At 41.2% G+C, this 13,105-nt stretch overlaps 1 protein-coding gene across 1 annotated transcript in view; it reads right to left on the bottom strand.

Moving 5' to 3' along the window:
• The window catches only part of DUSP16 (dual specificity phosphatase 16), a 111,298-nt gene that overhangs the window by 46,384 nt on the left and 51,809 nt on the right, over positions 1-13,105 (bottom strand). Inside the window, exons 2-3 of the mRNA XM_032803025.2 lie at positions 10,907-11,500; positions 9,529-9,667 (exon numbers count right to left, since the gene is read on the bottom strand). Of these exons, the coding sequence (XP_032658916.1) occupies positions 9,529-9,667; positions 10,907-11,137 (370 nt within the window). The 5' untranslated portion in view covers positions 11,138-11,500. The remainder of the gene's footprint in view (positions 1-9,528; positions 9,668-10,906; positions 11,501-13,105) is intronic.

Consider the following 13,105-nt stretch of genomic DNA (forward strand, 5'->3'; position numbering starts at 1 on the left):
CTAATTGCTGGTAATGGGACCCTCCCGCCACTCACTGGATCATCTCAAGGAGACTGCCTACAGATAGGAGGCAGCCCAGGCTGAGTAGGGGCTGGTGCGGGTTAATGACCCAGCCCCTCACCCAACTGCATGGAACCAGACTTGTGGTTTGGGAGCCATTTATGGTTACCAGGTCCCGTTTTTTACTGGACTTTCTGGTCAAAAACTGGGCATCTGGCAACCCTAAATGGCATCTGGACACAGAAGCCAAAAACGAGACTGTCTGGGTAAAACCTGGATGGGTGACAACCCGAGAAGCCCAGGAGGAGAGGAAGAGAGAGAAAAAAATTAAATTTGGGAGAGGATGAGAGAAAACTGACTTTTATAATGAGGCTCCCCAGTTGTGCGAGGTTAAAATATCAAAGGAATTCAAGCTGTCTCTTTCTCAAACTAAGAGAGACTAAGTTAATTTTAGATACCACAGTTTAGAGCAGCAGTTCTCAAACTGTGGGTCGGGACCCTAAAGTGGTTTGCAACCCTGTTTTAATGGGGTTGCCAGGTCTAGCATTAGACTTGCTGGGCCCAGGGCTGAAGCCCGAGCCCAGGTTACATGCCTCCTGCCTGGGGCTGAAGCCCTTGGACTTCAGCTTTGGCCCCCCTGCCTAGGCAGCAGAGCTTGAGTTGGCTCAGGCTTCAGTCCCGCCTCCTGGGGTCATGTAGCAATTTTTGTTGTCAGAAAGGGGTGACAGCGCAATGAAGTTTGAAAACCCCTGGTTTAGAGGTGTGAATGAGGGTACTGGAAATCCACAGAGAGCACCTAATAAATGAAGTCCAAAGAAACAGCACATCCTTTATTTAAAAAAAAGATTTCTCTCTTGTGAAATATTTAGCATAATATCCCAGCAGTCTGGCAAACACATCCAGCTGGAAAACCAAAAGTCAGATATATGGTTACATGGCAAGATTCACAGAAGAATTCCTTCCTTAGCGACTCGATTGAAACCAGAGATCAATCAGTAACAGTGTCTGTCTGAAAGAGTGGAAGGCCTGTTGGAGGAGCCCAGAGACAATGCATACTGGGGATACCCAAGAAAAGCAGTTACAAAGATTGCATCACCCTTTTTAGTGTCATTCAAACAGTCTGATTTTCCACAACCTCTCTGCCCTCCCCATCTTAGATTCTTGTTAGAGATTATCTGAGTTAAAAAGGGAGACAGAACTTCTCTTTGAAGTTTTCTTCAATGTATTCTCTGTCAACATGAGCAGGTGGGAAAAGAAAAACTACTCATCTTTCTGCCGTTTCTCAGCATTGCCAAGCTTGACTTAGATAATATGCATAGCCATTCCCAATCTCAGTGTTAAATATACATTTAATTGATTTTAGGTCAGGAAGCATGGGAAGTGAGAGATGGTAGAATCTAAATCCCAGGCGACAGACCAAAAACCAAGCAGCAAGCATCCACTAAAGAAGCAGGAAGAGATAGCATTTGACTGATGAAAGGTTTCCCACTTAACCAAAAACTTCTGGTTTGTTATTCTTTTCCTCCTCCTCCTCAGCTTGGGCCACTTCTATTTGTAAGTGGGACTCTAGTACTCCTTGAAACAAAAAGGCCATTAAAAAATTGAAGCTATGTATCAACATTAAAGAATGTTTTGCCTGATAACCAAGTCTAACTTATCTATTTTTATCTACCTCATTTCTATTTTCACTTGTGGATTGTTTCAGCACAATTGCTAAGACTATGTAAAAGACTAGCCTAGAACCAAAGACCATAAAAGCAAACCAGAATTTAAGAAGTTGTTGTCCTCCAAACAAGAGCTGAACCGAGACTGAGGGCGTGTGGGAGTTGTAGAGGTGCCTTATGTACCATTCAATAGCAAAATTAAGCATTAATATAAAAACCTGTAAGTATATAAATACCTAAACTTTAGTGAAGTGGTACTTTGCTTCATGTAGGATTAGATATTCTTCAAATTGTGGCTTATGAGTAGCACCTTCAAAATTGTGTTCCTATTCCATATTTTCCCCTATACATATTATTAAAATGCTTATCTAAAGCTACAGCAGTTTTTTCCCCAAAGAAAAATAAGTACCAAAGAAAATAAAGTTGTCAGCTTTCTGACTTGAACGTCTATGAATTTGCAATGTTTCCACCTTGTTTTAATGAACTGCAAATCTACTCAGATCATTACAATTCATGCATTCCAGCTCAGCTAAACAGGGATGCCTGCCATTTTCCATTACATAAGTTCACGCAGCACAGCTCGGTTAGGAACACTGCCATTTCAGCAGACATTTTTCCTTGCACTCTCCTGTTCTATCCCTTCACAGAGATTTTTGTTGAGTTCTTGGAGCAGATTAAAAACCAAATCCATTATATTAAAGCAGTGAGTAGAAGGCTCCTAACCAGATCATGGCCCCATTATCTGGGATGCTTTACAGCGCTCATCCTGGGGGCCTAGGCCAGCACGTCCTATTTTTGTGTTTAGGGGTAACAGAGAGCATGCCCAGGAACTGTGTGCCACAGAGGCCAAAAAAGACAGACCAAGGGAAGCTTAAGAGCGCACAGGTCTTTACCCAGGCTGTGCCAAAAGTAAAAATGTCTTCAGGAAAATATTTTCAAATAGCAATCAGGCACCTATCATATGTGCCTTTGAAAATCTCCCCCTAATTCTGTAACTCTTCACTCACATGAGTGGCCCTATTCATTTCAAAGATAGGTTACCATGACAGGCTGTATCTATACTGAGCTTTTTCTTACAATTTCCTACTCTTGCACTACTGAAGATGCAGCTCCACCAGCGACAGAAATGGTGGGAGCTCTAGTGTGAGCAGTGTACAGTAGAACCTCAGAGTTATGAGCAGACCGATCAACCACACCCCTTATTCAGAACTAGAAGTACTGGCAGCTGCACAGACCAAAGAAAAGAGAGTACAGCGCTGTGTTTAAATGTAAACTACTATAAATAAATAAATAAATGGAAAAGTTTTTTTAAAAAAAGATTTGACATGGTAAGAAAACTGTTTCTGTGCTTTTCCTTTAAATTCAGATGGCTAGAAGAAGCATTTTTCTTCTGCACAGTAAAATTTCAAAGCTGTATTAAGTCAATGTTCAGTTGTAAAGCTTTGAAAGAACAACCATAACATTTTGTTCAGAGTTACAAACTCCTCCATTCTCAAGGTGTTCAAAGCTCTGAGTTTCTACTGTACTAGTGTTTTTACTATCATCTCATCCAACTCTGCTCAGAACAAGTGTAGATGGTGGTAAAGATGCCAGAAGCCAAACACATCTTGTTTACATAGAGCTCCATTGGTGGCAGTAACACTATGTGGCAAATGTTAAGAATAATCTGTGAAAACAAGGCCACAGAAAGCTAAGTTTTTTGGCTCCATTTTTGTGTGTCTTGCATACAACTAAAATTAGTCTGAATTCTCTCTTTTTCTATTGAGATGGGGCAGGGCTAGGGAGAAAACGAACAGTTACTATGCACTGGCTGTAGCATAGGACACACTTAAAAAGATACTAAGTCACAAAAAGCATGTCAGTGCATATTAGTTGAGTAAATATCAATAAATTCTCATACCTTGAGAATGAAACTCACAGATGCTAATAATCCAGTTGGAGGAGTAGACTGAAATCATAAGTGATGCTGGTAGAAAAAAGTCTGTAGCTAAAATTGCCTGTCACTTCTCATTATAAAACTCTTTTCAGTTTCTTATAACTTTGTCAAACTTCAGCCATTCAGGCTGAGCTTTTCCATGCCAGGCATACCTCGGGTTTTGTTTGGAGGAAGGGGTTGGGGAACAGGGAGGGGTGGAGTCTTATCAAAAATAATTCAGCCATTTCTCAGATGAGGGAAGAATACACTGCTTTGCCCATTTAAAAAATAACCGTTAAACTGTTTGAAAAGCTCTTGCACCTCCAGGCTTCAGAGCAAAGAGCTGAAGTTTGAAGGGGGCTGACCAGAGGAAAAGGATGAGCTTTTTGCTGCCCCCAGGCAGGGGGGTGGAGGTGGAGAGTCTGGGGGGGGGAGGGGGAAGAAGAAGGAACTGTCCAATTTTGGCCAAGTTATAAGCTTCTGGGGGAAAAAAGGATGGTTATTGCAGCTAAATTCTCCAAAGATTTTATCTGCACTGGGCATGCTCCAGCTCCTGTCTGCAGCTAACTGCACATGTTCCCTCCCAGGGCTTCAGGGGCCAAGCAGGACCCTTGCAATCGCTCCATTTAACTGCTTGAGGCCAGTGTGGTGCCAGGCACCAGAACTGAAAGCAGAAAGACCATCTGTCCTATGCTCCCAAATCTCTTCCAGTGGTGCTCATGCAACAAGGAGAAGGAGGAAGCTGCTTGGCTTGAATTCCAGAGATGGGTGAGGAGCAGAAGAGTCTACAGCAACTAGATCACACTCCTCCACAGAACCTAAAAGTGAACCACTGTTCCCAGGTAACACGTTCTAGCAAATAGCTGTGAAACCCACTGGCAAAGTGCATCTCCGTCCCACTCCATTAGTCTAGTCACATAACAGAAGACTGTTATCTTCCAAGACTTACACCATTACTCAAGTGGCAGCGGACAGCTCTGGGGAACTACAGATCCTGACCCTGCTGATGATCTATGTGTGCATGGGTGAAGGATGTGTCCAATAATGCATGGAGCCACACACTGAATGGAAAAAAGATACAAAAATAGTTGCTACACAGGCTTAATTCACGTAAGGCAGAGGTCCTATCAAAAAATAGTATGGGATCATGTAATTAGCTATTATATCATAATGTATATGTACAAGGGGGGGGCAAATTAGGGTTGCACAGGTAACCTTAGTAACTAGGAAATGCCAAAAATGAGTGCAACCTTAACATCCTTCTAATGTAGTGTTCTAGTGCTAGCGTACACTCTCTCTTATGCAAGTTTTCTAGACCAGCCACACTTATGTTATGTGCAGTTGTAAGATGCCAGTTGTAGTGCTACATGGGTTACTCCTGGGGGCATTCTGCACCACAATATTAAAAATTCTGCATACAATATTTTAAAATCCTGCAAATTTGTCAAAACAACAACACTACATAATCACACCAGTTTCAATTATTTTGGTAATTTATTTTAAAATACCTGTTACAGACATACTTGCTGACAATACAGACATACACAAATTCCCCCAGCAGCAGAATGTTAAAGAAACCCCTATGACAATCTACTTCCTGTTTCTCTGCCTCCTTTCCCCACCCCATGAGCCCAGCAGCAGGGCCCCCACAGCCAATACACCCAATCCCCTGCCCCCTCTCCCTCACAGCTAAGCCACAGGGCCTCCCCATCCCAGATACCCACACCCCCCAACCTCCCCCACAGGCCAGCCATAAACCCCCTAGCCCAGACAACTGCTCTCTCCCTCCCCCATCCCAAACCCAAGGATCCTGAGGGAGAAACAGCCTGATGCTCCAGGCTTGCATGGAGTTTCCTGCACGCTACCCTCTCCTTCTCTCAGGGCACGCTGATAACTGCAGCTACCAGGAGCCTCTGTCTCCCTTTCCCTCCCCTCAGCAATGTCTATGTGTGAGCTGAGCAGCACTGGGTCTGGTGGCCCCTAGTGGTGGCTAGCACCACTGCAGCCCATTTCTGTGGGGGAAAGAACATTCTGTGTGCATAACATTCATTACTGCAAAATTCTGCATTGCACAGTGGCACAGAATTCCTCCAGGAGTAATGGGCGCATCAAATGCCTGTGGCAGTTCAGTGACCGACCAAAGTAGAAGTGGCCCTTGAGACTTACCACCAAAACGAGCCTTACTGCTGCCACCCTTCCTTACCCAAGAGCAATCCCAATGAAGTAACTGGAACTATGTTTGTGTCAAAGGATTACAGAATTAGGCCTGGATCTAGACATTTTTACATGTATTATGGATCTGCTTCTGCAACAAGCATCATCACCCCAACAATAGTGGCTTTAAAAAAAGTTCTTGGCTAAGACACTCCCCACTTTTAAGAGGTAGGACAGAATGTTCAAATTACACTTTATTTTTTATTATTTTTTTAATCCTGATCCAATTTAAGTCAATGGGAGTTGTGCCACTGACTGCACTGGGAAAAGGGATAAGCAGTGAGTGTCCATTTTTCAATATCATGAGCACAGTAATAAATTTAAAAGCCAAAATAGATCTTTAGAATGCTAAGAATGTTGTCTACAAGATTAAGTGTTTTTACTAGGTCAAATGAAGAGTTTTAGCTAATAGTGTCCCTTTAAGAAGCTTTCCATCTGTAATTTCAATTAAAAGTAATCTTCAAGGGGGAGCGTGCCTTTATATTAAGCCTCAATTAATAAAAAGCCAAATAACTCATTGAACACTCAGCCATGGATCCCATAAAACACATTTATTTCAGGTCATTGTTGTAAATAAGCTACACGGTGATCAAGAAAAAAAACTTTAGACTTAAGTTTTTCCTCTCTGCAAGGTGCATTGACCCTAAACTCGTTATTAGCCATAAATGTTACACAAGGATTTGTCATCAACTTGCTGAAAAAACAATTGTATCCAGTCTTCTACAAAGCAAGGCACCAGCAAACTATTGCTTGTTTTGTTGGTTTTTTTTTAAACTAGATTTTACACTTTTTTTTTTTTTTTAAAACAGGCAAAAAGATTCATTCCATTAGACTCATACTTGAAATACTATCAAGCAGGGAAGGCAACTTTTCTAAGATTACATTTCCTACTGTGGCCTAATCTATAGCCTTGTCCACCACTTGTGTAAGACTTGCTCCTTTTTTAGTTACAAACCTTCTATTAAAAATAAACAGAATTTTAGACTGGGCAAAATATTTTCCTACACAAATACTAAAAACAGAGGAAGTTGGATATAAAAGAAGGAAACTTGGCGATGAAGCAGTGGAGTTTGAGTACACAAATAGTTATATTATTTTTTTTTCATAGTCGTTTCTCACTTGGCTCATCTTTCCTGAAATAGCACAGTTAATCTACTACATGTAGTAAATATTTCCACCTCTCAACTGTTTATACTCTGCAACTACAAAAAACAGATTATCCCCACTTTACGTGAGGGTGAATCTACAGCCTCACCTTCACTAAGAAAAGAAGTTTTTAAATACATGTTAAAGTATATATTGTCCTGTCTATACTAGGGTAGTCACACATTAGCTGGTTGGGGCTCAACTTTAGTGGGGAGCCTAGGTTTACGCTGATCAGCTAACACTTTAATAGTTTAGACCAGGCCAGGCAAGTTTTAATTTTAAACACGTAACTAGCATGCCAGTAAGAAACATTTATTTCTAGTGTAAACATGACCTACACAAGTGGGATTTGCCCTGGCCATGGAGAGTTGGGGTGCTTTCCCTCTGCACTATTACTCACTCTTCACCTAGACGCCACAGAAGAGTCTGTGTGGCTGTTCTTTGAGGTCTTCTCTCCATGGAGATTAGGAGGCACATGGGAGGATGGGGGTGGAAGAAGAGCAGGAGACTGAACATGCTCCCCTGCTCAGCACTCAGCTTCCCATTTTTTTTCCTCTCTCTCTCTCGCACTCTCTCTCTCTCTCTCTCTCACACACACACACACACACACACACACACACACACGTTTCCAAAGCAGTACTGAGTCCTACTGTGCCTCCATCACAGCTGACACAAGCGATATCACCAGTAGGAAAACAATAGATGCACAGAGTGTCAGTCTTTTCCAACTGATCCCATGACTGATCTCCCCACTCCCATTAGAGGATGATGGTTCCCTGAAAATGCTGGGAGGTGAGCCTCATGGAGTTTTCTCTGGCTGCCTCCTTCAGGTTCTTCTGCAGGTGATCTCTCCCTTAGTTATGACATTTCTAGAAGTAAGAATTTGGTACGTCTTCCCTCTGGGTGCATTAAGTATGATTACTTTGTATTGTGGCATGATGCAACAGTCCAGCGTATGTTTAAAAAAAATAAATAAAAAAGCGAAGAAGCAGCACCCTCAACATAGCCAGTTGGACAGGTTAGACACTTGTAACATTTGATCAGAAAAAGGATTTCATGATGTGGCATGAACTGTTTCTAGTAAGTCCATTGTAAACAAAAACAGTTTCAATTTTAATAAAGCATTAGTCACATATCTCAGTTTTTCTCAATAAATGTATCCAGTGCCCTGAGGGTAAAACTATTCCTGTTTACTGGGCTGAGGGGGGGTCTCATACTCAAGAATTACTTGGCTGTAGAGACAGAAACTAAAGCTCAGAAGCATAACTCTTTATAAGACTGTCAAGAAGTAAAACTAGCCTCCAAGCACTCAGACACAGTTAAACAAGTCTGCTCTGTGTCTGTGCATAGCTCCCACTGAAGTCAAATAACTATAACTTCATTTTGCTTCAAGCACTGGAGACTTTTCACTGCATCAATAGCACCAGGCATTTACTTGAGTTTCTCTCTGTCGGAAGATCTCCCCGAGATCCCCACACCCCACTTTCAAATTAGAGTTGGCAATTTCCTCAGTTTCTATCAGCAACCAAAGCAATTCACCACCACTGTTGGATGAAGTCACTGAAAAACCTCAAATGCAGCCTCCTGCTACAAGGAAATATTTCTTTAGAATTTCTTCCCTTTCCCCTTTCCCTCTGCATTCCATTTTCTTATAACCATTTTCTCCCTAATTTCTATGCACCTTTCCCTTCCCAATGACTCAAGTAATTTCTCTGAGGGTTTTTGTTGCTGTGTTTTTTGGAGGGCAAGTTTCTGTTTCTCCGATTCAGACTTGGGGAGAATTGAGAGCAGGGGAAAGGGGAGAGAACAGATTTTAAACCACACAAGACTGAGAATATGGTGTTTGTTTCCACAGTGTAGACATTTTAGTTCTATGCTCCAGTTCAGCGATGGAGGAACACTCCTCCCCTCTCTCTCCCCAAGTGTATACAAGGCTTTAGAAGCCAGGAACTGCATTCCTAAAGCTGCTTCAGGGTCAAATATAATCAGCATTTCTAGCTAAAAAGGCCTAGGACCCAATTCTCATTTTACAGAACCAGAATACTGTAAAGAGCCCTAGGGTATGGCTACACTTGAAATTTCAAAGCTCTGCCGCAGCAGCGCTTTGAAGTGTGAGTGTGGTCAGAGTGGCAGCGCTGGGAGAGAGCTCTCCCAGCGCAGCATGTAAACCACATCCTCTACGGGTGTAGCGTGCAACCCTGGGAGCCGCGCTCCCAGTGCTGCCACACTGATTACACTGAGGCTTTACAGCGCTGTATCTTGCAGCGCGCAGGGGGGTGTTTTTTCACACCCCTGAGCGCGAAAGTTGCAGCGCTGTAAAGTGCCAGTGTAGCCATACCCCTAGTGTAAATAGAAGTCAGGACCTTAAGTTTTATAGAGATGCTCGCATGTGCAGCATATACATCTGCACATAGTACTGTGACTATTTTTTAAACCCTACAGTTACATGAATAAACTTAAGTGAACTGACTACAGCAGGTTCAGTATAACACTTTTCTTAATACATGCAAAACACGCGAAAAGTGTGCAATCTCTCCACATATAAAGAATTACACCCTCCCTCACTCAAGTGGTTTTCTTGCATCCTACCTGAAAGCAGGTGTACAGAGTTGAAGTTGTTCTCCAACTTGCCCAGTAGTACAGTAAGAAAGCAGTCAGATGAGAGAGAGGCAACATCCTTGGAACTTTGATCATATACCACCACCACCTGCTTGCAATCAATCTCAATCTGAAAAGCAAATAATTGCAGATAAGGGAAAGGATAGGAAACCTTCCCCTTTACCAAACAGAATTAAGAGACCCTACATATTTACTGTACAGTGGTTCTAGCATCTGGATTTTACATACAGGTTTAAACAAAAAACTGACATTTTTACACTTATTAGACCTAACTGTACTGTATCCCTTCAAGGTTTAGTAAATGGAATATCTGATCAGGGCTGAAGCTTGTTGCATGAGGTTCATCCACTGGGCAAATCTGAGCCACTTCAAAAAAAGTTTACCTGAAATTAAGGTGTTTTGCATTCAAATATAAAGCAACAAACCTTTAGTTTCTTCTCCCAAACAATTTACCTATCCAAAAAAACTTGAACTGCTACAAATATATTTTATTACATGTATAAAATTTGATTAACTTTTTGAAAATTAGACTTTCCAGATTATATCATAAAATGTCAACCTGAGGCAAAAAGTTTATGCAGACATTCACTCTCTTCCCCTCCCCGCCTCCCATCTTTTCTGCTCAACCCAAAATATTTTGGAAACATTAACAGACCTTTTAAATAAAATCCACAAATAGATTCACTTAAGTTACACTTCAAATTCTCTCTCATTGGCCTAACTCTGAAAAGCTTACCTTTAAAATCCAAACAAAAGATGTTTTACAATTATCCAGAATGGGTGGAGTTTTTCTAATTTACATATATCCTTCCACAACATACAGCAAAACCTCTTAATAAGCAATCCTTACTGCCCAAAAAAAGGCCATCCCAAACAATCCTTGAAAGTATTAAATATAGTTCTCTTCCACATGTATAAGAAAACAACTTCCAACAACTGGATTTTGTGTTGGTCTCTCGAGGGGCTCCTTACCACAGGATTCACTGTATTTCATATACCAAGATGTTTGAAGTTTAATTTGCAAAAACATATACTTGAAATATGAATTAGCTACAAATAAGGACCATACTACATGAAAAACTCTTAAGATGGTTATAGAAAAGTAAACTGATGGGGAGTTTTATTTGAGTAATTCTTAAACATTACTGTATTGCCTATAGCATAATTTCACCAATAGTTTATTTACTGTAGCTCCTGGGAACTAGATAATAAAGTTGTGGAAGATAATAAAGTTCATCATTACTCATTTCACTACAATGTAGGTTAATTTTATTTTAAAAGTTTTACTTCCACACCGCCTTAAAATAAAAAATAAAAAAAAATAAAAAAAGGCAAAAACCATCCTTACCTTGTGTTTTGCTGAATGCTGAATGAGTTCTGTAATTAACACTTTGTCCTGCTGCAGCCTCCGCTTCATAAGCTTGGAGCAGTTGATATTGATAGCATCCAAGATGTGGGATGTATTGTATTCCACAAAGGGACGGCTATCAATCAGTAGCAATTTTTCTGTGCCACTTTCCAGTAAAGCCACCAACCTCTCAGCAACCATGAGTTGAGTCCTGATCATCTCATCAGCCATGACAACAATAAGGCCTCTTTTACCACCTCCCTCTCTAATTTGCAGAGATGATGTAATGGCTATGTACTCAAAGGCTTAGCCACTCCATTGTACTGAAAGTGTATGAGGTCATGCTGGTAGTGACTGGCAAAAGAAAAGTTAAACCCATTTTCAGAAAGAGCCCTCCAAGTGAATGTCTCCTTCTGCTTTCAGTTGATGCGCTGTTACAAAGGGCTCATTCCACAAAGCAGCCCCTCACATCTGATTCATCAGGAGACGACTACGGAGTGGCCATTTCACAATTCAAACAAAAGATGCTTTTGGGCTGCCACTGCATTACATCATTCTTTACCTATGCTCCCAGCTTTGCACTGGACTGAGGGCCTAGAAGACAAAAAGAAAGAAAAAAAAAAGAAAGCACTTGCAGTATACAGTATTTGACATTATCACAATCTAGCCCATGCTCTGTGGGCATTACATTTTTAATATACACTTGAAACTTCACATTTTCTTTGCGGTACGTTCCAAAGAGCTAGGGGTAATATCTCGAAGTGTGGGCTCTGACTCTTTTCTGACTCTACTCCAACTATCGCAGGCTGTACAATTACCCTGTTGGGACAAATACAATCAGTCAGTCTTAACTGAAGAACTTTGTTGCCACTGGAACAATTTCTTCATAAGACTGCGCAATAGAATAGAATTATGTGACACTGCTCGAAGCAGTGGTGTTCCTGTTCAAAGAAACTTCTTCTAGGTGTGTTGCAGCAGATTCAGTGAGAAGATCTACAATTTATTAGGGAAATGTAAGACCTTGATACTTTGAAAAGAATTTTTTGTGTGAGCTTGTGCACTATCTTTCTTGAAATTTTCACCTTAAGGTGAGGGCAAAAATTTGAGTGGAAATTGTCAGGAGCTAAAATGGAATATTGCCTCCCCTTTGGAGAAGGTGAGTGAAGAGAACACACAAGCAACATGCTGCCTTTGGGACCTAAACTTTTTGGTTTATCATTCAACATACAGTACCAACGACATAATTCTTGTCTACACTAGAGAAATTCACCTTGCTAAGCCTTGTTTGTTCAGTCTAATTGGAGCACTTGTGAGAGGTGTGTTACAAACAGTTTACATACATGCTAAATACCATTTGGAGTGGACTTCAGCAGAGCTAAATATTGGCTTAAACTGAAGCAATCCAACTTAAACAGTTTTAGTGCCAGAGTGGTGGACAAACTAGATGAAATGGTTCAACTCGGCCTCCCAATAAGTCAATCAGTTGCTTTTTGAAGTCTCCCAGAGGACACTGCTTCTGGAACCTGTGGGATATGTACACAGAGGGCACAGCAACTGACATAGTTTAGGGTTAACAGACAAGGGAAAACCTGCCAGAAATTCAGCATGGCTAGCAGGACCACAAAGGGTATGTCTATACTGAAATTAAAAACCCACAGCTGGTCCATGCCAGCTGACTCAAGCTTGCAAGGCTCGAACTAAGGGGCTGTTTAATTGTAGTGTAGATGTTCAAGTCCCAGAGCTCAGGCTGCAGCCTGAGCTTGAATGTCTACACTGCAATTAAACACCCCTTAGCCTGAGCCAGCTGGTGTGGGCACTCCACATGTGTCTAATTGCTGTGTAGACATACCCAAAATGAACCATTTGTTTTTAAATCTGTGCAATATATCCTTCTCAGATACAAGTTGTTGCATTCTCTAGTTTATATGTGGTTCTGCAGTGTAGTGCTGCTGTTTTCTGTTGTTTAGGGAAATGTCTTATATGTAAAACTGAAGTACCTCTGACACAAAAGCAAAAGTACAAATCTTTGTCATGTCAACTAGCTATAGCCTAGGCTTGTAGTATCTGACCTGCAAACCAGGCAATTTTAATTTGCTAGTGATTGTACCAGACTGATGATATGCAAGCAGGATAATCCAACCATCAGGCTTGTTAGAGAAAAGGAGTAGAGGGAAAAGGTTTAAAAAAAAAAAAAAAATT

This window comes from Chelonoidis abingdonii, chromosome 1 (assembly GCF_003597395.2).
Source record: "Chelonoidis abingdonii isolate Lonesome George chromosome 1, CheloAbing_2.0, whole genome shotgun sequence".
NCBI lineage: Eukaryota > Metazoa > Chordata > Testudines > Testudinidae > Chelonoidis > Chelonoidis abingdonii.